A 27,548-nucleotide genomic window follows, 5' to 3' on the forward strand; every position below is an offset into this window, starting at 1 on the left:
CAATTCATAATTTTTAAAATAACTATGTACTTAGAGATGCTTTTTGTTTGTTTTCTTCTGTATTTATATGTTTTTACTCAAACTTTAAAGGTGTTTTAACTTAAGTTATCCAAGTCACCAGCCAGTTAAAGTTTAGCCTTACATTTTTAGGTTGTGTTTTAGCCACATGGTAAATATAGAACCACAAAAATGTTGCCCTTCAAATGAAGTCAAATACATTTATATTAGAATGTAATGACAATGTTCCAAAGATGGTGTATCCTGTGATATATTTAATTCAATGGTTTTATTGGAAAATAGACAAAAATGCAGGCATAAATTAAGCAGGAAGTCCCATACCTACCCCTAAAAGACTCTCAAACATGATAATTTAACAAAAATCTGGTTTAGCACAACTTGTAATAATGAAACCTTTTTGTATACCTTTAATAAACCTTTTAATACATATGTATATTATATGTGAGATCTTATTTTCTATCGTCAGACCAACTTTTATAACATTCCTTTGGGCCTTTTCTCAGAAATTTAACAGCAGTGTCAGTCTACTAGTACATGAGCTAACCTCTGTTATCATACCAATACCCTCTCTGTTATCGCATAGCACAAGGATTTACTACTTCACAAGGGCTGTATGTTTATTAGAGCAAACACCCATTTCTGGAAATCCTCAGAAGAGACGTTCAGTGTCCACTCAGTACTTATCTGATCCAGATTTTTCATGTGAGCTCACGAAGCAGTGACTGGTACAATGGCACACTCATCATCAGACGTGCCCATCCATCTCTTCCTCTCTTAACGCACATTCATCTGTCTTCGTGTCTTTTTCTGTAGCTGTCAACCAGTATCTGTGACAGGACAATGACATTTTGTTGTCAGGACAGTGTGAATAGTCCAGATTGGTCACACACTGATACTGTCATTATCTGTATGTTTATATCTATTGTTTTAAATTCTGGCTTTGTTTTGCGTGAATAAAATTGTTTAAGATAGCAGAGAGCATCGAAAGACATGCTGACAGTTGTTGCTTTCGTTTGCTTCTTTAGGTCAAGCCGAAGATAATAGAGCCTCTAGACTATGAGAATGTGCTTCAACAGAGGAAGACGCAGATCATCAGTGACGTCCTGCGGGACATGCTGCAGTTTCCACCGGACGACTTTCAAGTAAGAAGCTGAGATATCCATCATGATCATTTCTTTTTAAGGGGAGGTCTGAAGTTAAGCTCATTAACATCATTTATTTATATAGACCAGTATCATAAAACACAAAATTACATCAGAAGGCTTTGCAGGCTGTAGTATACACCTTCTGTCACAAAAAAAACAAAACAAAACACTTTAAAGGGGAAAAAAAAACAAAAGAAAGCGCTGTGTGTCTTCAAACCAGATAGTGTTGTCAGTAGAGACTTGTACATACAGTTAATCATACACAGACAATGTATGCATCTACAGGTAAAGCAATAATAAGCAGCATTTCTGGTGTTTTTGATGTTTCAAGTTACAAAACTTTGTTCATCTCCAAGCTTTTAGGGTCAGATCCACAAAGGATTGTGCATCGTATAATTGTGCAAAAGTGGTGCAAACAAGATCCAAAATATAGTGTGTCATTCACTAAGTACTTGAAAAGGGGGGAAATCACTGCAAACTGAGATGCTAAGCACATAAAGCACATAGGGCCGGATCTACTAAGATCCCAATTTGTGTGTACTAATTTGCTTGCGCAATCTAGAATTTTGCGTGTGGGGTGTAACCGCGGTTTGTGGGTGATTTACAAAGATTGCTTGCGCAAATTACAACAGATGCAAAGTCTTGGAGACCGCCCTATTTAAATAAGGGTTTTGTGTGCGCTACTGGAGACAATACGCTGTAAAAACTGCACTGGGATGCGACAGCGCTAATGGTAACAGTGCGCTGAAGGATCCAGATGCAAGGAAATGTGACGGAGGAGTTTTGTCATAGAACTGATTCAGAACTGATTCATTCATTTTGTTTTCATTTTAAAAGTGTGTGTGTGTGTGTGTGTGTGTGTTGGGGTAGTTGGATTGAATGACTGTCAAGCGCACATAATTTGTCACACTGCAGCCAAATGTCGGTGCATATTTTTCATCACAATCATCAGGAGTGGAAAAGAGTCCCGTAAAGTGTGTGTATGTGTGTGTGTGTGTGTGTTGGGGAGGGGACATACGTCTCAATTATTTTTTCTTCCGTCACTCCAAAAATATTCACACAAGGGTGAAAAATGCGTTATCTGCATCTCATTTCATTATTTCGATGTCTCCTAACTACTTCCATGTGTGCACAATTACGCATCCAAACCATTTGCACCTCCTTTGAGACGTGTTAAATATAGACACAGTTTCGATGAGCAAAATTGCTATCAGGTTTGATAAATCACTGTGCTAAATTAATATATTTACATTTTCTCTTCCCACCACACGCACAATTGCGTGTAAATGCCCCATAATGCATATTCATTGTGTAAAGGTACTAACTGATGCAGACGTGCTATTTTGCACCTTTGGAAGACGCAACCCTTATTGCGCATTGTAGTATATCAGTTTGTACAATTTTTTGCGTGTGCAATGACTTTGCACATGTTTTAATACACGCAAACCTTTAAGTAGATCCAGCCCATAGTGTCAATGTGATACCTCTGTCATTTGCATGGATGTAAATTAGGGAATATTTGTTCTCTCGGTGCAAAATCAGCCACATTCTATGCAAATAAACCAGTGCACACAGGATGGCTGGTGCAATGTCATCTGGTGAAAGCTAGTGATAACTGAACACAAACTTATCTCTGACTGCCTACCTCTGTATCTCTCTCCTTGTATCTAAATCCTCTTTGAATTTGTGAAGCTTGAATGATATTGAATTAATCTTTAATGATATCAAATACAAAATCTTCTTTCAGATATTGGAGGGATTGGGTTGGTATGCTTGTTATCTCTGATTTTCTGATACTAATATATATTAAACATCCTGATGGAGATCAGACTGCTGGATGATTAACAAATCCCACAAAATAAGAACTGCAGTACAGTTACACACTACATCATTGACATCAAATCCTGATTGTTAAATCCTGATCTGATGTTAAGGAAGGTATCACTCCTGCACTCTGTGTAAATGCACACAACCTATTCTTAATTCAGAGATGCTGTTAGAAACATCCAGTTGTGACACTAAACAAAACATCAGTGCTAGCGTTTCTGCAAAATTCCCCGATGTATTCAGTGACACACCAGTAGTGTAAGAGTTGAGCATGTTTCAGATCTTGAACTAGAAGCACTCGGAGAGCGCAGACCTCCGCCAAGGCTGATCAGTGGCCCCCCCTGTGGGCCCCCCCCACGCCAAGGAGGTTATGTTTTTGCCAGGGTTTGTTTGTTTGTTTGTTTGTCTGTCTGTTTGTCTGTCCGTTAGTGTGCAACATAACTCAAAAAGTTATGGACAGATTTTGATGAAATTTTCAGGGTTTGTTGGAAATGGGCCCCCCCGTGGGCCCCCCACCCCCGATCACCACCAAAATTTAATCATTTCTTCCTTATCCCATTTCCAACAAACCCTGAAAATTTCATCAAAATCTTTTTGAGTTATGTTTCACACTAACGGACAGACAAACAAACAAACAAACCCTGGCAAAAACATAACCTCCTTGGCGGAGGTAATTACAAGAGCATCTGGATGATAGATATTTCAGTAGAATGTATAAATACTGTACTGTAGAAGCTTGAAGGTTGGTTTGTTTGTGGAATACTCATTTTGTGTGTCTTGTCTAATTAAAGGCATATAATCAGCAGTTTTCATTATGGACCCATTGGTTACAGAAACACCAGAAAAAAAGAAATTGCAAAACAAGAGCAAGTTGCACTTAGGTGCCAAACTTTGTGTTTTTGCCCCAATATATTATTAGCGTAGAATATTTTATGATTATGTCATTAAAACAAAGTAGAGCAGGCGCAAACAATATTCATTATTCAATATTGTTTTGTGTGTGATGGAATGTGAAATTCATCTGAAATTGGGTTAATAATCACCATAACATTGAAACCTGCAGAAACCCTTTAATAAAGTCTAATCAAAACCAAAGTCTCTTTTACTGGGCATGTGACTTAGGAATTAACATCAATACAATAAATAACTGTCCGTAATTTATAAACAATCATGAGATTGTGAATTGGCACCCATGTAATATCATATTTTTAGTAATATCATTTTCATTATGTTGAAATAATTAAAGGCCATAACCCATGTCAAAAGCAGAAACAGTTGTTAGGATGTTATTTCCAAACACCTTGAAACAGCTTCTCTTTATATTCAAGAAATTGATTGTGACTCAAAGGAGAAGAACTGTACTATCTCATTGTTATCCTTGCAATCTCCACCTACACACAGCTGAAAAACAACAGCCATTTTTGTCAGGTTGTTTGAATTATTCTCAGAAATGGAGACGTTCAACATAATACAATGCAAAGGCTGGAACAGGCGAGACCTGTTGAGATGGAGTGATTTAATCACAAAATAATCACAGATACAGATGTTGTGGATAAGAATTCTACAATAGATGGAGACTGCTGTGGATAAGAGTACATCTGCAGTGTGTGTCTGTGTGTATTTTTGATGTGATCATGATTTTAATTTCCTCGGTAAATACACTGACAAATAAGAAACAGTCCTTTTTCCTTAACATGGGAGACATGTTGCATCTCTGGTTCATCTAAGCTTTGGAGATTTGATTTAAAGGTATGTTGTGGATGAGAAAGCTCATGTGAAGAACATTAGATTAGCATGGCTAGATTACAGAGACTTCAACCTTTTTACCGGTACAGCAAGGGTGTAGGGTGAATTGGAAGCCTGATGTAGCACTGCTTGCATACTCTTAGAACTGAAGTTATATTCAGTAATTAGTATTTTCCTCTACTGCATGGCCTGCTCTGCACATGTAATGTAATTTTATCAATATCAAAATGTTTCGTACTTTGTCATACCACCACAAAAAATAAGAAAGGACATCAGGAGCTTTTCCACCACTGGTATGACCTGCATGGAAAATAATGTCCGCTGATGTTAGTTAACAATGTAAGCTGACATTAACATTGCTTCTGTCCTCCTCTGTAGCCTGGCAGCCAGGTTGGCAGCAGGAATAAACATTCATGGGGGAATATATCAAAATGTGAGAATGAATTCAGTCTAGAGAAAACAAAGCAGCAGGTCAGAGAAATAGAACAGGCTGATGAGGAAACAGGTGCACAGTCGGGGTTTTAGGTGGGGTACAAATTATGAATTGTAGCCTAGTTTGTGAATTACATAGTGGCATCAGCATAAAGATTCAGCAGATACAACCTTGGAGAAGACTTGAGTTGATTTTGGACAAACAGTTCACATCTTTATCACAGTTCTTTACCATTTTTATGTATCTTTTTTATGGTTGGTGGTTGTGTCAATGCTGTGACCAAAGCTATGCCCTTGCAGGGTGGTGCTTATGATGACATGTTAGAGTAATTTCTACGTTATGGCCTTTCTCTGCCTGCGTTATTTTTGGAAATTGCTTTTCTAACATTGCACTGCAGTCACACACTAGCAATTGGGCAAGTTATGTTATGACCTGGTCAACCCATACATAAAATAAGCCATAAATGTGACTTGTATGTTATTTAACTCCCTGCTGCCTTTTAGAATTTACATGAACAGTAGATGTGCTGCTTGCTCTCAGAGGAGTTCAAAGACTGTGTCAACATTACATCAGCGTGGCGCTGAGATGGATATCTGCCGGCATCCACTCCCTGTTGGAGAAAGATATAGAAAAACAGAGCAACACTCAGTGTCTGTCATTCCTCAGTTCCCGTGAAGAGATTCACAAACTGTTGTGGGTAAACTATTTCTGAAACTTCAATAATAGGAACAGTGATGCATAGTTTTCATAGTATATGGTGGGAAATCTCCAATGTACAGCCTTCTTCTAGACTATTTCACAATCAGTAGATGATGAGTGGTTTTCATTACAAGGCCGTCTGCAGTGCACACCCATTAGTAACTGCCCTGTACTCTGTGTGCGTCTGCTCCAGCCCAGTCCGTCCATCTGCCTAACCAGCCATATGTTTTACATCACTTAGAGAGGAGAAAGGGGGAGCCAGCCAGACATATGGGTGTAGCTTTTCCACGTGCCTGTACAGTTACACTCATGTATGACCACTGGGCATGGAAGGAAGAGAAGGCGTGTGTGTGGAAAGAGGTAAATAGAGGTGAAGTGTTGAATAATAGGTGATGCTTTAAGGAGAGATCCTGACACCTATACAATCAGTTTTGTAGAGGACTTGATAAAAACCACCCTATGTTCTCTGTGGGGAAACCCTTCTCTGGGTCATTTCATCAAAGCCTTGGTTTAATGACTGTGAACAAAATGCTGTTAATTGGCAGCATTCAGTCTGACTGACAGCAGTGGACTCGACTGGAAATACGCATCAAAGTGGTCAAATTGTAAAGCATGATAATTGTCCATTCATACAAAAATTAAAATTTAGCCTTGATCTACTCATTCCTACATAAACCAAAACTCAATTCATGTTTTTATGATTGCCACATGCAGAGATTTGAGCCCTTGAGGTTTTATCTCATTTTGCTCAGATACTATTAAAGCATTGACGTTATTTTAATGTTAAAGAAAAGCTTAAAAACTCAATTATAATTTCATTGAACAGTTTGTTGTAATTTTTTATTGGCAGCTATAGCTGATTAAGATAAAGAGGGCAGGGCCAAGGTTTTACAAAGTTTTTAATGCAGAAAAAAAAGTTTGTTGTTCATACTCCAAATTAGTGAAATAAAGAAAAAAATATGAGAATAAAATAAAACTAAGTTTTGAACAGCAGACCATAACATGTTAAATACACTTCAGCTGAAGGGATGTAACAGTAAACTCCAAGCTGTTGTTTTATTGTTTGTTATTGGATTTTACATAAGGGAAGTGTTAATTCCAACATATGGCACATTGCACCACATGACTAACTGTTTATGTTGTTATTTAGTGATTCCCAAATTTATTGAGTTCAAGATCTACAAAAATCAAGTTCACATCTCCTTTGGACCCAAATTTATAAAAGCACAACATGAATTAATATTGTTAACCTTTATGTAATTTTGTGCTATTTCTTAGTTTTTGTCTTTTTACTAAGTTTTTGTCTTGTCACACCTTTTGCATAATTCTTTTTCTTCTTTCTAATTCTTTGTTTTTGAATTAGTTTGTACTTGGTTTATGTTGTGCTCATTCGTGACATTTTCACATTTTTTTTCATACTGTTATGTCTTTTACATGGTCTTCATGATGACATGTTATTTTCATCTTGTTATGTTGCTTTTATGTCACTTTTATCTTGAGTTTTTTTTTTTTACCTAGTTTTTGCGTTTTTGTCTTTCACATCATTTTTGTCTTGTTGCATCTTTTATATTGTGTTCACTTTTGTTGTGTTATATTTAGTTGACATCATTTTCATCTTGTTATGTCTTTTTGACTGAGGCCACTCATCTTCCTCTTCAGGTTCTTCTATTTTAATTTTATGTTCTATTTTAATGAATATGTTGTATATTTTACTCAACAATAAAAATTACCCTAAATTTCACAAATGCAAATTTGGAATAATACCAGACTCATTTGGAATAATACTGAATATTGTTTAACTGTAAAGGATCCTGTCTTTATCATATATTGGCCCATATCAGGACATTTTTTATTCCTTATATTCTTATCATTCCAAATATCCAGAGTTGGTCAAACTCTTACTTATCATATTGCCCGGCACTGAATGATCTGTATTTTTCTCATTTTCCCTTTAGACTTTCCTGGCTGCAGCTTATCACAGCTTCTAATGATTTGTAGAAGTTTTAGGGACTTTTTGACCTACATACAGATTATACAGGACTTAATAAATGGCCTCAGTCTGGGCTCCTGACACGCCTTTGATAGACATTGCAAGACTAAAGTGGACAAATGAGGGCAGAGGATCAATTGCCAGTGAAAAGAATAGTAGATTTATGACAAAACTAGGTCATCATGCCACTGTTTCCTGCTTGAGTAGAAAAGCAGAGCACCAAGTGGGAGCAATGGCGGGATGAAGTGTCCAATAACTGGGAAGACTTTCCAGCTCAACAGTCCCGATACCCCGAGGCAGCTTCACTCCTCGGGTATGGATTCTCGCTCTGCTCTTTCTGGCTATATCCATTTAATAAGGGAAGCCAGGGAAGAATTAAGCCTGGAGTAAAGGAGATTCTCTGCAGCACTGGTCATTTTTTCCCCGCAGAACAAACAGAAAAAGAACAAGCACTCCTTTTTTTTCTAATTCAGGGGCATTATAGAAAATGAAAACTATTATTATAACTAGCTATGTAAAAACTGTGAGGAGAAGCAGAAAATTCATAGTATATGACAAAATACCTTTGCACAACTTGACACCTTTTAATAAAAATTAGTCTTTTGTAATTCATATTTCTTCTGCATTCAGCAGCATAGTTTTTCAGTTTCAATAAGACCAGCCTTTCCTCAGTGTAAACAACACATAACTGAATCTCAGTAAAAACTATACTAAAACTAATGAGTTTTTCAAAATAAATACTGAGACCTTTTATTCACTGAAATCAAAAACAAAACATTAGCCTGAAGTTAAGATTTCCAAATGGTAATAACTCTTTGCTATTACACTTATTTATATTTAATGCAGTTTTAACAATTAGATCAGACAGACACATCGAGATGCCAAGCTTTTCTGAGGTGTCCTTGGGAAGAGCACATAGCCTCAGGGTGTCTTATGTGGAAGTCACCTCTGATCTGTCCAAGTACTTCAAGTACTGCGTTTAACTACAAATTCAAGATACTTGTACTTTACTCAACTATTTCCATTTTAAGCAGCTTTTATACTTCTACTCCACTTCATCTCAGAGGCAAATATTGTACTTTTTTGCTTGGTTACATTTGTCTGGCTGCTTCAGAAGAGTTCTTAGTAGGACTGCCAACCTCCAGACCTAGATGAACACCTTGGAATGTTAAAGGGTTCTTCAATGTTTCCTTGGATGAAAAATTTTCATCTCCTTCCGGTCCCATGAAAGCTATGTTTCTAAATCGTGTTTAATTTTAATGTTTGTAATAAAATGAAGGATGAACTCTTCCTTTACATGTTGACTTTCAAACCTCCTCTTTTTAAGATGAATATATTTCTTAAAGACCCTCCTGGATTTGCTAGAAAATGCTACAATGATGATATTTTTGAGCTTATGAATTGTTGACTTTTCACAGATAGAGACACACAAACATATGACAATTACAGAGTATGATGCATTGCTGTTTAACTACCAAAAGTTTACTGCAGTGAACTCAAATGAGTTCAGTCTGAAACATCTACAGCAGTAAAATGAATCAAAAATATAATCTATATCTATAATAGTAAAACACTGCATGGAATTGTTTTTCTGCCCAAATTACTTTCACTTTACTTACTTTGAAGTTAACTTTTTCCATCATTGTAAATAAATGCCCTATGGTGGGGAATCAGTGAAGTATCATGTAATCAAGAGGAGCAACAAAACCAACGTTAAGCATACACCCAGAATGCCTGACTTAAAAACAAATAGAATGGATTTATTGTGTGAATGTTTCATATCAGCATGCTTTCCCTCTGTCTCCTCAGATCTCTACTCTGAGGCGCCAAGGCAGGACTCTGTTTTCCACGGTGCCAGAGGCTGCTGAGAAAGAAGCTCACTCTCTGTTTGTCCAAGAGGTAAAATCATCCATACCTGGACTTTAGCCGTCTTTGTCCATTCTTTATCTGGATTCTCTCGGTTGTGACCGCAGCCCTGCTCCATCCTTTTGTTTGGAGCTGAGCCACATTTTCTTCCCTTTTCACCCAAACACAGGTGTTATGCCTCCGTTTCAAAAAGCCTCTAGTACCCTGAAGACCTTTCTGATACTGAAGCTCATGAGTTCTGATGCGAATCCAACTAAGGATTTTTTTTTTTTTTGTTTATGGTGAAAAAGTAGGGGTGATTATGCCACAAAGGAATTTCAATGACGTATAAAAGCCTTGTTTTTCAGAAATTAGTCCATTTTTTTCTTATTAGGTGTAGAAAAGTCATGTCATATATTTCTTGTTTGCATTATATAATAAATTGAATTGCATGTTATGAGAAAAACATTATATTTATGCCGTTTTCCCCAGTATGTCCATTTTGGTCTTTCAGTAGCCAAACTTGTATTCTACTTTTAAGTAATCTAGTCAAGGAAAATGTTCTTACCAAACTAGCAGACTTTTTTTACTTCCCTCTTTCTCTAGGGCTTTTTGGTAGTATAAGTTTTAGGGGTATACTAGCAACAATGAAAACAGGTTTATTGACCAGTCATATGCTGATTTAGAGATGAGGGAAAACTTATACAGCACATGTCAAAAATGTTGCCGTCGGCCTTAAAATGAACTTCCACTTGTCTTCTCCACCCTCACGTGTTTCCTGACAGTGGATTGGCTGCAGATGGAGCACACAGTTCAGCAGTCGTTCATATTGTGTTATTTCAGACGCGCTGTGCGCTGGGGTTAGTCAGGGTGCGGTCTGATATAGCCTGATAGGGGATTGTCCCCCATAGTTACAGCCAGGAATTACATCATAACTATATCTAGAGCAGCTGTGGCTCTCAGTACAGATGGGATGTACTGTTTCATAAATTATTTTTCCACACATCAACATCTGTATTTGCGGAGCTGATGATCAAATTTACACAGTCACTATGGGTTACGCATTTGTTTCATGGTTTAAGAGGTCTGGACTAGCAATATACTCAATAAAACAGTTATGGGAAGATGTAAGGGATGTATCCAGGACAGATTATCCACACAAATACCTCTCGACTCAAAGCTAATCATAACATCAGAAGAGGGCACCAAATTTTAGAAATACATACACCACGTTATTGGCCAAAAGAGCTACTTTCTCATTCACATAAGATGTACAAGACAAAAACAGAAATGTAGCATCACAATATGATTGTAATTTTTGTGGTTTATTTGTACACAATTTGTAAATTTGTTCACATTTGTAAACAACAGGGAAAAGTGGTGAACCAGGACGTACTCATGGCTGGAAAAACTTCCAATGGATAAATGACATATTTCTACAGACTTTATCGCTCAATGAATGAAGTGTGAGGCACAGTGTTTACACACAACTGTATCAAGTTTTCTCCTTCAAACACAAACTCGGTCAAAATAACTGCGTCTCATAATCTTCACGTGCTATGTCAGCTGATAGTTTACATCAGGCATGGTCAAAATCTGGCCCGGGGGCCAATCACAGCCCGCAGTCAGATTCCATAAGTCCATAAGCTTTGGTCTTTTAATATATTATTTATGGCCCGCTAGCACTGGCAAGTAGAATAAATAAATCGGAAAACTTATATGTATTTGCTCCTTTCACCACATGGTGACAGCACTAAATTAGCTTAAGAGTCTGGTTTCGAAGAGCTCTGTATGTGAAGTGTCATGAAATTACTATGATTATGATTTGGCGCTATATAAATAAAATTTGAGTGATTGATTGATAAATGCTATCTGGCTCTGTATGCCTGACCTTTGACCCTTCTCCGCTCATTTCTGCCATGGCAATGGCAAAAAAGAAGTGGAAAGTTGGGGAGGTCCGCCGCTTTCAGGAGAGATGGGAATTACAGTATTTCTTCACTGAAAATCAAGACAATTGTTTGTATATTTTGGAGAGATACAGTTGTGAAGGACTTCAATGTAAAGAGACACCATCAGACTAAACATGCTAATGCTAACATGTATGGCAGGCTGAAAGGGAGGCTAAGGCTAACACCAACAGCTTTCTCTTGTTGACTTACAGCAGTGTAAAGGCAGGTTTCCAGGAATGCGAACATTTGCTAAGAAAATTCTGAGTTTATTTTGCTGACATATTTCTGTGAGTAGACATTTTCTGTAAACTTGAGTGACTTTTACGTGTCAACCACTGCCTTCAAACCAGACCTGCCCTCTTTACTGAAATAGAGATCTCAGTTTCACCCTTCTCATTAGTCTCAGCAACTTACGTGTTTCTTGATCAATCTGAAATTGAGTGTTTGAACATTTGTCACTATTAACAGTGAAAAGCCAAGAACACATTTATGCACTTGGACTTATGGCACTTCATTTATCAAACTCTTGAATAAGTTCTGGTTATAACTGTTGATATAATGTACCTGTAGATGTGACACAAACTATTAGGCTACTTTCTGAAAGATCTTATAAAAGACAAACAAATTTCACTCATAAACTTTAATGATAACAGACAACTTATGATTACTTATAACCAGAGGTATCAAGTAACGAAGTACTCAAGTAGAAATTTTGGTTATCTATACTTTACTGGTGTACTTATTTTTCAGCTGAGTTTTTACTTCTACTCCTTACATTTTCATCCAATTATCTATACTTTCTACTCCTTACCTTTTAAAAATAGCTTCGTTACGCCTGTTTCATTTCAGCTTGTTTTCATTCTGGCATGTCATTGTTCAGATAAAAAAAACTATTCAGATGAAGCAATGTGATTATAAGGCTAATGTATTCCAAAATTACTAATATCTCCCAAAATATTTGTTCTATCAACTTGCGGTTTTCGTTAGTATGTTCCTTGACCAAAAACACATAAGTATGCCAAACTGCAGCAGTCAGTTCTGTACGAATTTTGTGTGAATCTCAAGACACACATACATGCACACACACAGAAGCCACTTGGCTTTTATAGTATAAATAATATACATACCATTCCAAGTGTGGCGTGGCCTAAGCTTTTGTCCTAATGGCATTTTTTTTCTCCTTACATTTACTTCAATACTTTAAGTAGATTTGAAACCAGTACTTTTACACTTTTACATGAGTAAAAAGCTTGAGCTGATACTTCAACTTTTACAGAAGTCTTTCTAAACCCTAGTATCTATACTTTTACCTGAGTAATGAATGTGAATACTTTTGACACCTCTGCCTATAACCTCTGTTTAAAATGACCATGAGGTAAAGATATTTATCGACTGTATACAGTTTGATCAGTGTTAACTGACTCTCCAGATATGAAAGAAAGGCAGAATTGTGTTTTTAGAGTTGTTTACGTCTACCTGAGTGGCTTATATTTGGTTACATTGCCAAATATTGAAACACTGAAAAATAAAGATAATTGTGACAATGCTTATTGTCTATAACACTGTGCATGTAACTGGTGGTTAAAAAAATGTCAGAAGGAACTATTGGCCCCCAGGCATCTTCACTTTATTAAATCTGGCCCTCTTTGCAAAAAGTTTGGATACCCAAGCTTTACATTATAGCTCTGTTTTGAGACAGGCTGTGATGTGTATAGTTTGTGTTGTCAGTAGTTGCATGAGATCTGTTTGGATTCGTCCAGAGTCAGAAGTGTCACAGTTAAGTCTGAACCGTGTTTGAACAAATGAGCCACTTAATAAAGACAATAACATCACATAATAACTTTATGCCATCATAAGCCTCGTAATCAAACTCAACTCATGTACAAAAAATGCTGCCATTTCAGCGTCAAACTCCAGTCTTTTCATTTTGAGCTGTGTCCAGTGGAGAAAACAACCATGGTTTTTATCACATTGTTTGACACTCAGAATTTTAAAAAAGGAATACATACAGCTGCTATAAAACAAGTAAAAGCACTGTGGTAAAAAGGAATAGTCTGGCCCATGTGTCCTTGTCCTAATTTGCTGCTGCTGAACTGACCCCTCACCCTCTCTTCACTCTCTGTCTCTGCAGTGTATCAAAACCTACAAGTCAGACTGGCATGTGGTCAATTACAAGTATGAGGAGTATTGTGGAGACTTCCGCCAGCTCCCAAAGTGAGTGTTTGTTGTCAAGCCCTTGGGGAGTGCGTGGGTGTGCATGCATTTGTGTTTGATATACTAGTAGGTATTTTACATTTCTATCATGCTGATCGATAGCAATGAGGCTGATAGTTTGCACTAATGCAGGGAGGAAAACTTTGAACTGTTTGTACTGTTTAAATAAGCAAATAACAGATTTATGTCGGCTTTTCTGCATGTAAAAAGCTTGAGATGACAGGTGAAACTTTCCAAATTGTCCTTAATATAAAGAATAACTTCATTTTACTTGTAAAATGTGATCATTTGACCAAGTGATGTTTCCTCTCTGTTTGCATTTCATGCCTAAGCTTTCCAAAGCACAGACTATTTATATCCATACCTGCATGTGGTGTCCAGTTAATAGTCTGCTTTCCACATTGCTGTGCTGCAAAACCCATTCAGGCCATATTGTAAATCTTTCTGCGTTCACTGACGCAACACTTTGTTTACCATCCAGTGAATGTTTTAGCCAGAACTCTAGAAACACGGAAATCTGTCCATGTGGTTTCAAGTTTTAACTCCACAACAATAGAAAGGCTTCCTATGTTTTCCTACAAAGGATAAGCAAATCTATTTCGGGCCCACTGTTGATTGCAGTAATTGAAACATAAGGGAAATCCCACAATGCACTGTGTCCCTGTGTCCTTGGTCAAGCCACTTTCCTTAAGGAGAAGAATGTTCTTTACAGATGTTGTGTGTCATGTTTAAACATTGTAGAAGGAAAACTAGACAAGCCCTGGCCTTGGACCTGACACTGTTTATGGTAGTGGTTCCCCCGAGCAGGTTGGGTCTGGTAAGGTCAAAGGGCAAGTGGTCTGTCTGGGGACTGAGCTGCACTTTAGGAGCAGCTGCAGAACCTCAGCTTCATCCTGTAAACGTAGACGTGCTGCTTGAAAAGAAATCAGAGGGAACCTTTTCATATTTGGAAACATAAATCGAGTCAGTTATGTTTACACAGCCATAACTACACCAGCCCCATAGGGTTTTACAATCTTTTCGAGTATAACTCCATGTGCCCAGTCACCAAGTGAGCCATGTCAAATACAGCTGATGAGAAAGACAAATTATGTGGATATTTTGAAACTTACAGACAGGAAACTGGATAATGATCCCAACGACATGGTTTAAGACAAACAAATCATCATAAAGCACTGACTTGAACGCAAAAGAAAATTTGTGGGCGGAACTGAAAAATGAGGTCCAGCACCTTCATGGAGGATTGGGCCAAAATTCCTGCTGTTGTTTGAATGTTGTGTGAAGTGTGTGACGCCAAGTGTTTGATTGAAGTTGCACAATGTAAACGCCATGTCATCAAATATAAAAAAAATTAAAAACTGAACTAACAGAGGGGATATTTATGGAATTGAACATATGCAAAGAAAAAAAAACAACCTTAATTCTGTTACATTTTCTGTGCTAACAGCAAGGTGTTGAGGCCAGAACAGCTGATGCCTCATCTGTTTGAGGTCGATGAAGATGTGGAAAAAGATGAGGTAAGACCTATTATACTTTTCTCCTTTTATTCACAAGTTGCTTTTGGTAGCATAAAGATAGATGAGAAGTGTTTACAATGACTCCATAACAGATATATGAACATGAGTGAAATGCATTCTCTTTTATTGATTTTATCATCAAAAGTCAGATTAATTTAGTTATTTGTTTACTAACTGCACACAGCCTTTCAGTAATGTCATGTTCCAGGCTCACACTGTTTACACTGCTAACATCTTCATGACATTACAAGCATTTTAAGAACGTATCCTTTCCCAATAATTACCATGCTTCAGGCAATGATTTAACTGAAGGCCGGTGACCTTTAGTGGACAGATCGTCAAGGCTGAAATCCCCTGAGCTTATAAAAGTGCAGTGTTGAACTTAATGAAGAGCATTCCTCTCAGAAGTGAACGTACAGTCAGTGCAGATCTATCCTCCCACTGGCAGTCAGCAAATTTTTACAAATACATGTAAATAGATGTAATTGAGCATGTGTTTTTTGCAATTATTGTGGAGAACTAGAGGAAAATTTTGACATTTTCCTCACGTTTCTACATAGTCAAGCCAAAAAGAAAAGCCTTAAGTATTAATCAGTGTCCTCTCTCGCCTCCTCCTACAGGACACAGCCTCCCTCGGATCTCAGAAGGGAGGAGTATCCAAACATGGCTGGCTGTACAAAGGCAACATGAACAGTGCAATCAGTGTTACTATGCGGGTAAGTTCAGTAAACAGTGAAAGTTCAGGATTGTCATGAACTACAGGGAAGCCAGGTGGAATGTGACTCCTCTTATTAAGGCTTGAGTTCCCCTGAAAACACAAGAACAGGTTAGATTTTATCTCAACAAGATTTACAAATGGCCTGATTTTAGTCCTTGGTTTTGGAAAACAAAATACAACCTGTTTTAGTAAACATAGTTTCTATCAGCAGCCATTGTTATTGACAGTCTTTTTCTCTGTTGTTGCTGCTGTGGTATTGAAAGATGCACAGAAGCAGCCGCTTTTTTCTGTTTTCTTATTCATATTACTACTCTTGGAATAATTGTTCATGAAAAAGAATTTAAAAAACCCAACATCTTATGTTACATTAATCTCATAAACACAGCCAAACTCTGGTACTTTTATCAAAAGATGAGATTTTGAAAATCATATCTATGTTATAAATAGTTGGACTTCAAAAATTTACTTTTTAAAACTTTAATGAATGCATAGATTTTCAATCTTCATAACTTTATGTCAAGAGATAATACAGCCAAACTCAGGGACTTCACATCAAAGAACTTCTTTTTTAAAAAAATCATATTCATCTTATGGGAGTAATGATGAGTAAAAGCTAAATCAAGTACTTCATAAATGTTAGATCTGTCATTTTGGAAAAGTTGATGGTGTAGTTGGCTCACAGGACAAGATGAATGTGTTTAAATAAGGTAAAACCAAACAAAACTAACTCATTATTGTCCTTGTCTCTGTGCACATATGGAAAACTTGTGTTCATTTTAATTTTGCCCTTGAGCTTTCCCATGCTTCGTTTGGTATTTTTAGAGCTGAAAAGGCCATTTGGGATGTTTACATTTACTATTTTCACCCTCTAGTCCTTCAAGAGGAGGTACTTCCATCTCACTCAGCTGGGAGATGGATCATATAACCTCAACTTCTATAAAGATGAGAACACCTCCAAGGAACCCAAAGGAACCATCTTTCTTGACTCCTGCATGGGGGTTGTTCAGGTAAAAGGCCAGGACTATACACCCAGGACTGTTTTAAGTTAGAACACACACACTGAAATTAGAGAGATGAAAGTGACATAAAGTTTAGGTCTGGTAAAAGGCCCCCGAAGGGACATTTCTGATAAGTTACACCTCTCAGGTCTGAACAAAGGGGCTCTATATCATTGTTTTATATAATCAATTGATCAAATTCAACAAATTTTCGTTTCATTGTGTAATAACACCTGCAGTATACACAGTTTGAACATACTAAGTAAAGAATTGTGTTACTTATGCGGAACGGATGTCTTCAACTGAACATGGTACATTTTTTAGCTTAACTTAAACTTAAACTTAAACTTAAGCTAACCTGAGTGTCCATAATATTAAATTAAACTTCAGAAATATAAAATAAGAAAATAATAACAAATTATAAATCCTGCCAAACTCAGGAAATTTAAATCAAGATATGTATTTATCGCATAAATAGTCATTATTGCAAAAGCCATCTTATTCGTGTAATTTGTCAAAGACAAATTTCCTACGTGGTCTGATGTAGTAAAGTTTATCCTGATCCTGATGTCTGGGAGTCTTGCAGTGTTGACTTCTTTAGTGGATTTTAACACGGTTCCACAAAAACAAAAAGGCTGATAATTATATATCCTAATTTTATTAATGACCAGAATGTGTGAGATTTCTTTTTTAAACTGTGGTAAAATGTGCTATATATTGGATTCAGGCAATAAAGTGAATATGTTTTACACTTTCTGTATCTTTTCAAAATGTGTTTTTACACTCACTTACATCCCCTTTACATCATATTTTTTGTCATAAGAAAAACAGCAACAGTTCCAGTTTGAAGTGGCTGTAATACAAAAATAATAAAGACATCATACCTGTTTGTATGGTCTCTCAGAACAGCAAAGTCCGTCGCTTTGCCTTCGAGCTAAAGATGCAGGATAAGAGCACCTTCCTGCTTGCTGCAGACACTGAAGGAGAGATGGACGAGTGGATCAGCACACTCAATAAAATCCTTCACAGCAGCTTTGAACAGGCCATGCAGGAGAAGAGGAATGGAGACCTGCATGATGGTGTGTGTTTGCATTTCGTTTCAATCATTAATTTTTTATCTGCCTCCCTTGTCTTTCCAATCAGCTCAGTTTAATCGCTACCTCAGTGTTTGTATTTGTTTTCATATGTTTGTCTCCATGTGTTTTGATGCTGTTGCAGCTGCCCTTCCCCATGGAACAGTTTATCTGAAGGATGTTTTCTCATGAAAATCATCCTTGATAATCAACTTTTTCATCAAGAAAATTTTACTCCTTTCTTCTTCATACAGTGAAAAACAAATGATTTTTTTCTGTAACTGAATCGCACTGTCACCTCACACCTAGAAGAAGGTCCTGGGTTCAATTCCAACCAGGGACCTTTCTGTGTGGAGTTTGCATGTTCTCCCCATGTTTGCGTGGATTCCCTCCGGGTACTCCGGCTTCCTCCCACCATCCAAAGACATGTGCTGATAGGTTAATTGGTCAACCTAAAATTGCCCATAGGTGTGAATGTTAGAGTGATTGTGTGTTCGTCTCTATATGTCGGCCCTGCGATAAACTGGCAACTCGCCCAGGGTGTACCCCACCTTCGCCCATAGGTAGCTGGGATAGGCTCCAGCACCCCCACGGCCCTAGTGATGATTAAGTGGGTTCAGAAGATGAATGAATGAATGTAATTGCATCAGCTAACTGAGGTCATATTGATATTTTCAGCAGAAGAGGAGCATGGAAAAACAGATATCTCCTCCGGAAGTTTTCAAGATGGCTTTCAGGTAATCCGTTTATCTCCATTTAAAGTGACATGTTAAAACTGTGTATATTTGATGAGACAGCAGGTCCATATGGATCACCTTCAGAGTCCACTCAAGCTGAAATGCTTTGTAGGGATGTGTAAGGGACAATCTACCCTTCAAGCAGAAAAGCTAAACAGCTGGATTTCTTGCAACCCGGTCTCCATGTTTTCCTGGTAAACACCTGGTTTTGTGTGCATGGCCTCCAAATGTAGAGGCCAAATGAGGCCATCACAGATGCTGAACAGGAGTCTCTCAGTGGAACGTGGCAGTTTGAAAACAAACACTTAAGAGGCATTCTCCAATTTATTGCATTTACAGTCAGCTTGAGTACGTAAAAGAAGAGAGAATGTATGATTTAAGGGACCCTACAGAGGACATTGGCTATTGTAGTAAATATTACTGAGAGTGAGTTGTAACACCTTTTGATATATTAAAATTATTATTCAAAATACATTCATACACATACATAATACATAGACATTTTCAGCCCCAAAGAAAAATGTCCTTGATACACCTTTTACCATCTGTTCTTCTCTGCTGATGATGATGTTTATAAACTCATTCTGTTTTAATTATGAAAATGAATTCACATATGATATTATTGCTTTATATTTTACTTTTAGAACTGACATGCCAATAAAAACAGTTAAGAGTTTATTGAAGTTTAGTGAAGTGGAATTGTCTTACAGATTTATTATTATTTGGGGTTGCTGTGATTTTTACACAGTAGAGTTGTTGTCTCCATATCTTGTTGGCAATATTGTCACCTTCCAGCCCAGACTATATGACAGAAAATCTGTAAAACCACTGAAGATCACTGTCCTAATTCATTCATAATACATTTCAAATAAGGCAGATGTTTTTTCACAATATGCTATCTGTATTGTACAGTGTTTTGCTTGTTTGTAGATTTCAGCAATTAAGGAGATGAATGTGAACGTGGTTGTTTGGCGCTTGGACATTTTAGTTTGGAATCACTTTTGAATCACTTTTTGTTTGGTTTTTAACAGACTGCCAGAGACATCGAGTCCAAAATGAAAAGTGAAGCTCGTCTGAAACTGTTCACGTTGGACCCTGACACACAGGTACTGAAGATAATAACTGACTGTAACGTCTTTTCTTTATATGTCATACTACAGCCTCCTGGTTTGCTCCTCTTTATTCTTACAAGACCTTTTGTGAAATTGATTTTTCCTTCTGCAGAAACTGGATTTCTCTGGCATTGAACCAGACATACGACAGTTTGAGGAGAAGTTTGGGAAGAGGGTCCTGGTCAGCTGTCAAGATCTGTCATTCAACCTGCAGGGCTGTGTCGCAGAAAATGAAGAGGGCCCAACAACCAATGTATGTTTTAATTGCATTTATTTATTAATGGTAAAATCCAGAACATGTTTTTTTGTATCTAAACTGACAATTTCAGATGCATGGAAACATGTTTACACAGAAACATCCTGTAGAAAATGAGGGCGAGGTCTAAATCAGTTAAGAAGATCACAGACAGTTCAGATGGCCCAATTGGCTGGCCCCTGTCAAAACTGGTGCTGTTGGCACAAGAAATGGTTGTTTCCATGGTAACCAGCATGGGCCTCCCACCATGCATTAGCACCAGTCTGAAGCTGGTTTCCTGCCGTCACTCTGCAAGGTTTCTGTCTCTGTAGAAGGAAGGCTTCGGCAGCACTCAGCTGGGAAACCACAGCTATTAGCTTCTCTACACACACACACACACACACACACACACACACACACACAGAATGGCTTGGTGTAATGGAAATGCACGGTGGAAAGAGTGAATCGGAAGATGAATTACATCAGTCGTATTTTAACTTGATGGAACATAAATGCATTAGAGAAGATGGATATCCTTTAAATACTCTTTTTTTCTTCCCTTTTTCCCTTCCATTACAAAGGGTTTCTGTAATCCATATTTTAGCTTTATTTCAAAGATCTAATAGATAAGAAGCAAAACACCAAAAGAATGAACAAAAACACACAACATACAAACAACTACTTTCCAAGCTACTGTATATTGGGAAGAATGATGCCAATAGCAGCATTTATTCAAGGGATTGAATGTAACTAAATAAAAAATGTTCTGTTAAAATGCCCTTTTTTATCTGAAAACATTTTTATTTTGTCGGAAAGTAAACAATTTCTTGCTCCCCATTCAAAGGTGGAGCCCTTCTACGTTGTCCTGTCCCTGTTTGATGTCCAGAACAGCAGAAAGATCTCAGCTGACTTCCATGTGGATCTCAACCACCCTCTGGTCCGACAGATGACAGTAGGCTCGAGCAGCGGGCAGGATGCACAAATCAACGGCAGCAGCGGTAAAGATCCTCAAAGGCTGACCGACGTACTCCCAGAGGAGGCTCTTCAGTACCCCAGACAAGGCGTGTTCTCTGTCACATGCCCCCATCCTGAAATCTTCCTGGTGGCTCGAATAGAGAAGGTTCTGCAGGGGGGAATCACTCACTGCACTGAACCCTACATGAAGAATTCAGACTCAACCAAGGTACTTTAAAGAAATTGGCAGAAAGCTGTAGCTGCAGCAGGGGATTCTATGAAACTAACTAATTGTAAATGTACTTTTCTAGATGGCTCAGAAGGTACTCAAGAATGCCAAGACAGCCTGCAGCAGACTGGGACAGTACAGGATGCCGTTTGCCTGGGCTGCAAGGTGCAAAAATGAATAAAATATCTGTTATGTCTGTTATGCAAATGTCTGCTGTCCTCATATCCTGTGTGGAAAGCAAAGTTAATGGAACAGTGTAAATCACAGGGCAGTTTTGTGGGAGGATGTGTGCTCCATGAGGTTCAGGCAATTCAATTTCGTCTCTGCAGGCCTGTGTTCAAAGATGCATCAGGGACTTTGGACAAAAGTGCTCGCTTCTCAGCTCTTTACAGACAAGACAGCAGCAAGCTGTCAGATGAGGACATGTTCAAACTGCTGACTGACTTCAGGAAGTATGTTTGTTTCTTCTCGTCATAAGCTTCTTTATAAAAACGTTGACACTGAGTTTGATACATTGTCATTGTTTTTATCTGTTTTCCCACTAGACCAGAGAAAATGGCCAAACTTCCTGTGCTCTTAGGGAACCTGGATGTAACTATTGACAGTGTGGCTCCAGATGTAACAAGTAAAATAAACCCTCAAATGATCAATAATCAGCTGTTTTTAATTTTGGCACTTGTAACTTTTTTTTCCTGCTTTCAGATTGTGTCACTTCCTCTTACATCCCTGTGAGGAACTTTGAGGGGAACGGACCTGGAAGTGCCCTACTAGAAGTGGAAGAGTTTGTTCCCTGCATTGCCAAGTGTTCACAGCCCTTCACTATTTACAAAAACCATCTCTATGTCTACCCAAAGCACCTCAAATATGATGGGCAGAAATCATTTGCCAAGGTACCTACAGTAAGGATATGGATGAGTGAGAGGGAATGATTTACTGAGCATTTTGTCACAGCATTAGCATGTAACATTTAATCACAGTCAGTGAAAGGCTGTATTTACACACCCAGCTTTAGTGATCAGTTTGGATTTTATGCTCAGGTCTGACTTTTTTGCTTAGCTGGTAACATTAATCATTAAATTTGGCTTTTATCATATTCCAGTGTGAACTGGTTGTCATCCTGAAATGAGTCATACGTGCAAAAGTACAATAAGTAATAGTGTACACAGTTTAATTTATGCACAGAACCAGAAGACAGAAGATTAATAGCAGGGAATAATGAGTATGATGATGAGGATGAGGGAATGATTGTTCAAACTGATGCTGCAATGCAAAAAATCTGATTTGATACCATGGAAGTGGTTCAGGTCACAATTATCATGATCGGATTTCATATGATTTGTCCTGTTCACACTGATATAAAAAACAGCAAATCCTGAGTTATATATAAGCAAAAAAAAAAGTCTGATTTGGGCCAACTTTGCCTGCATTCTGAATGTAGCCCAAGTAACTTATCCTATTTGGAAAGACAAGCTTTTTTTATTTGGCAAGTGTTCTCTTATCATCAGTTTTTGTTCCTGTTGAGCCTCTCAGACAACTGGCAGCTCGTTCAGCCAGGCAGCAGAGCTGGATAGAATTATTCCTACAGAGCAGCAGCTTCTGATTAATACATTAATACAGGGTTGTTTCCTCTAGGTCAGCTGCACATAGAAATCCAACCTGCATTCAGTCCTTGTTCTGTCTCTATTTCTATGCCCTTTTTTTTTTTTTTTTTTTTAAAAAAAAGGAGAACTGGCAAACCACTGCCTGAAATATTTTCCTACTTTTTTGTAAAATCTAATGAACATCTGAAATAGACAGAGAAGCACAGGAGAAAGACTGTCTGGCAGAAAATTGATTCAAGGCCAAGAGGGATGTCTTGGAAGTGATTCTTGCTTTTCCATTGTAATATGCGTTTGCTATTTCTGCCTCCTTTTTAGGCAAGGAATATTGCAGTTTGCATTGAATTCAAGGACTCTGATGAGGATGAATCGCAGCCGCTGAAGGTGCTTTTCCACACACAAATCATTTTATTTGAAATAAATTGTCAAAATTCAACCCAGACCACACTGTGGCAAACATTTAAAATATATTCTCTCAACTCGTTTGATTACTTCTTGCAGTGCATCTATCGTCACCCCGGAGGTGCTCTGTTCACTAAACAGGCATATGCAGCTGTCTTGCATCACCAGCAGAATCCTGAGTTCTATGATGAGGTAATTTTGTATTTATGCTGCTCCGTTTCTGAACTGTTGTCAGACAAATACCAAAAAAGAATTTTTATAAATCTAAACAAAACATCTTTCCAAAAATTTATAAAAATAACTAAAGAAAGAGAAAGAGAAAAAAAAATTCATGAATTGGATGCCCTTAACAAGTAAGAGGTTGCATAGTTCTGATAATATAATGTTAATTTCAGTAAATCCAGAGTCCCTATGTCTGCTTTTAACTTTTGATCAAGAAACACATGCAATAATCCCGCACTTAACTGCCTTTGAACATCTGACATCAATAGTGATTTCAAGTCACTTTACTACAACCATTTCACTTAGGATTTTTTTGGGGAGTTCTAATTTCTTTATTTTGCATGCTTTGTATATAAATATCTCTCTTTATTTCAGCATTATTAAAATGAGGGAAAGTTCAATGATTTTCAAAGTTTAAATAAAGATTTGAAATGAACTGAATTGAATTGAAAGTCATAAAATCGTAAAAATGGAAGAACAACATCTCAAGGTCGTAACTTTTTCCATTTATGTAAACAATATTTATTTAGGAAGTCCTTAATAATAATTAATCTTTGATAGATACTTGACAAAGAAGGCACAGCATCACTTACAAAATACATTTTAAAAAAATCAAGCATGGCAAAAATGTACAAAACAAAAACATGTTAAACAGATCAGAGAGGATACAAGATACATAACAAAACCAAGCTCAAGAAAAGTAATTACATTTCAGTTACACAACTTTTTATCCGAGCTTTGAATTCACCCTTGGAGAAAAAAAGTGACGAAGATGTAAAATATTCTGAGGGTCATTCATGAGCAAGGCACAAAATAGAAGAAAGCTATTCAAGTCCTAGTTAATTAAAAAATAAATAAATAAATAAATAAATAAATAAATAAATATTATATATATATATATATATATATATATATATATATATATATATATATATATATATATATACACACACACACACACACACACACACACATATATATATATATATATATATATATATATATATATACACACACACACACACACACACACACACACACACACACACACATATATATATATATATATATATATATATATATATATATATACACATACATACATACACACGTTATTATTTAATTAAATTAAGTACTTTTTTTCCTGCATTGAATAAAACAGCCAAAGATATGTATAGAGAGTGAACAAGTTCAAAGTGTAAAAGTTTTTTTTTTGGTCACGAAGGCACCACACACTTAATCCTCATCTGAAATTCTCTACAGGCATTTCTCACTTTTATTTTCTGAACAAAGCTTCCTCTGTATTAGGGATCCAACCCCAGGAATCTGTGTTTTTGTGGCTTTCAGATAAAGATAGAGCTCCCTACTCAGCTGCATGAGAAGCATCACCTTCTCTTCACCTTCTATCATGTCAGCTGTGACAGTAACAGCAAAAAGAAAGACGTGGTGGAGACTCCAGGTAGGCTTATCTTCATGCTTCTTCTTGCTGTAGCTTCATTGCTCCTCTCTTCCCGAATACCTGATGTTTTTTCTTTTCCCACAGTGGGTTCGGCGTGGCTGCCTCTGCTCAGGGATGGCAGAGTCATCATGAACGAACAGCAGCTACCTGTCGCCGTTAATCTGCCTGGCGGGTACCTGGGCTCCCAGGATGGTGTCACCAAGGTAAGAAGCATGATTATTTTTGTAGGTTTGTGCTCTGTTAATGGTATTTCATCTCAAACTGATTGTATGACTGCAGGTCCTTTTTTGGATGGAAATGTATTTATTGCCACAAAAGTAATGGGGAGATATTTTCACTCTGCATCTCAGTTTTTCTTTATGGTTTTAGAGATGTTGTGGTTAGAGAATAAAGATCTTATTAGTTATGACTAGATTGAGATCTTAAAAAAGACCAGCAGGCTTTTATATCAAATGCAGGAGTAATCTGATCAGCATTAAAATGTAATCCCTAAAACCAACAATTAATGGAATCACCACTCAACTGTATTGTTTCTCTGTGGTGGGTTTCTTTAAATTGTAATTGAAACTGTTGAATAATGCACATGGAAAGCATTTAATGGCATTATGGCATTTAGTGCATAGATTGTGCTTCCTTACGCTCATTGTGGGTGACATTTAGCCCATCAACTCAGTGGTTTGAAAGGACATAAATTAGCATACAGGGAGGAAAGAGTTGTGCTTTTGTTTTATGTGCACATAATATAACAATTTATGCCTTTACTCTGAAAAAGATATAATTCCAAATAAGCTGCTTACATGAATAATGAAAATAAATATTAATGTAATGTCACTGTTTATGTGCAGCTGCAAACCCCCTTTAAATAGGGTTTTTTCAAAATTTTCCACTGGTGGGTGACTCTCCACCAGGGACTCAACCTCCCTCTTTTGTTTCTTCAAACAGCTTCTGGAAAAAGCAGTTTTTTTGTTACTTGCTTATTTTCAAAAACTGTTGATATCCTCTTTCATAATTTGTAACAGTAGGTGTGTTTCCTCATTCTGACTAGAAATGTGGATTTTTCTCTATGTGAGGATCTTTGTCTTAATCTCAGAATAGGCTGTTTAATGTCATCTCGATTTCTGAATATTGCAATAATTGGGATTACTAGTGAAATAATAGTGCACATGATCACATTTTTGTCTTAATTGTTTCAGGAATGAGAGTATTAATATTGTGCTACAATCCATGTCATCACACTTTAGGATTTAGTTTCAGTTGCAAGGTTGTCAAAGCAGTGAAAGCATTACTAAAAGCCTTAACAGGTCTGTTCTTAAATAGAAGTTGTTTTGCAGAAACTAAAGGCAGGCAAAGAAACAAAAACAGGAGCAGGATGTAGCAGGTAGAAGCAAAGGGTGTGGGTAAAGTTTTGAACTCACTGAACCAGTGCAGTCTCTTATACGCCTGGGTGGGTAACCTGAGTAGTAGGAGATGAGTTACAACACTGAAAGTCTCTATGGGCTTTTGAAGAACCTGCAATACAAAATAACACAATACAGGAAAATTAGTTTTACACAGGATAGTCTAGCTTATGTTTCTGGGCTACTTTGGAGTGAAGTTGGATTTAAGAAAACATTTATTTGTTTTAAATGACACTAATTTATCATTATTGAATGGATTCTTTCATTTTTGATTATGCTATGTGAATTTTCTTGTGATCCAGCACTCTGGCTCAGAGATCAAGTGGGTCGATGGTGGGAAACCCCTGTTCAAAGTCTCAACTCATCTCGTTTCCACCGTTTACACTCAGGTATCTGTTCTAGCCATTAATGTACACACACAGTATATTCTCAACAAGTATAGTTTGTACTGAAATCAGATGTTTCCTACAGGATCAGCACTTGCACAACTTCTTCCACCACTGTCAAAGCATGGAAACGTCTGAACAGGCTTCAGAGGGGGAACTGGTGAAGTACCTGAAGGTATTCAGAGCTGAAGCAACACACCCTTTTGCTCATGCTACATCAAAACAATGTTTTAATCTGGCAGTTAAGGAATGTGACAGGCTAGAGTCAATATCTTTTCCCTTTTTTTCTTCTCTCCAGAGTCTTCATGCAATGGAGGGTCATGTGATGGTGAACTTTCTTCCTACCATCCTTAACCAGCTGTTTTGTGTCCTGACCAGAGCCACACATGAAGATGTAGCAGTCAACGTGACCAGGCAAGTCTCATACAAGCACTGAGTACATGGCTTTTCACATCACACACACCCTTTTATATGCTGACCTAAAATGCAACATAGCACATTTGCTGCTGCATGAAGGTGCTAACCCTATCTAACCTTACAAGAATGCATCATGAATTGCTGTAACATTTCCTTTTGTACTGGCTCTCTCCACTGTCAAAACACTTCTGAATATTTGCAACCAAATTCACAAAATGAACATACTTC

General features: G+C 37.3%; 1 protein-coding gene across 11 annotated transcripts in view; it reads left to right on the forward strand.

Annotated features, from left to right (window-relative positions):
- The window catches only part of dock9b (dedicator of cytokinesis 9b), a 74,398-nt gene that overhangs the window by 16,190 nt on the left and 30,660 nt on the right, over positions 1 to 27,548 (forward strand). For 10 of the 11 annotated variants that reach the window (XM_030154624.1, XM_030154665.1, XM_030154682.1 and 7 more), the window contains exons 2-23: positions 1,044 to 1,160; positions 9,668 to 9,757; positions 13,784 to 13,866; positions 15,314 to 15,383; positions 16,004 to 16,099; positions 16,974 to 17,108; positions 18,004 to 18,178; positions 18,851 to 18,909; positions 19,941 to 20,015; positions 20,134 to 20,274; positions 21,101 to 21,439; positions 21,522 to 21,604; positions 21,769 to 21,891; positions 21,985 to 22,064; positions 22,142 to 22,329; positions 23,356 to 23,421; positions 23,539 to 23,631; positions 25,009 to 25,120; positions 25,205 to 25,323; positions 26,820 to 26,906; positions 26,989 to 27,078; positions 27,202 to 27,317. In XM_030154624.1, coding sequence (XP_030010484.1) covers positions 1,044 to 1,160; positions 9,668 to 9,757; positions 13,784 to 13,866; positions 15,314 to 15,383; positions 16,004 to 16,099; positions 16,974 to 17,108; positions 18,004 to 18,178; positions 18,851 to 18,909; positions 19,941 to 20,015; positions 20,134 to 20,274; positions 21,101 to 21,439; positions 21,522 to 21,604; positions 21,769 to 21,891; positions 21,985 to 22,064; positions 22,142 to 22,329; positions 23,356 to 23,421; positions 23,539 to 23,631; positions 25,009 to 25,120; positions 25,205 to 25,323; positions 26,820 to 26,906; positions 26,989 to 27,078; positions 27,202 to 27,317 — 2,537 coding nt within the window. The remainder of the gene's footprint in view (positions 1 to 1,043; positions 1,161 to 9,667; positions 9,758 to 13,783; positions 13,867 to 15,313; positions 15,384 to 16,003; positions 16,100 to 16,973; positions 17,109 to 18,003; positions 18,179 to 18,850; positions 18,910 to 19,940; positions 20,016 to 20,133; positions 20,275 to 21,100; positions 21,440 to 21,521; positions 21,605 to 21,768; positions 21,892 to 21,984; positions 22,065 to 22,141; positions 22,330 to 23,355; positions 23,422 to 23,538; positions 23,632 to 25,008; positions 25,121 to 25,204; positions 25,324 to 26,819; positions 26,907 to 26,988; positions 27,079 to 27,201; positions 27,318 to 27,548) is intronic. The other variant, XM_030154608.1, reaches the window with a different exon arrangement.

Source organism: Sphaeramia orbicularis, chromosome 2 (genome assembly GCF_902148855.1).
Source record: "Sphaeramia orbicularis chromosome 2, fSphaOr1.1, whole genome shotgun sequence".
In the NCBI taxonomy this organism is placed as follows: domain Eukaryota; kingdom Metazoa; phylum Chordata; class Actinopteri; order Kurtiformes; family Apogonidae; genus Sphaeramia; species Sphaeramia orbicularis.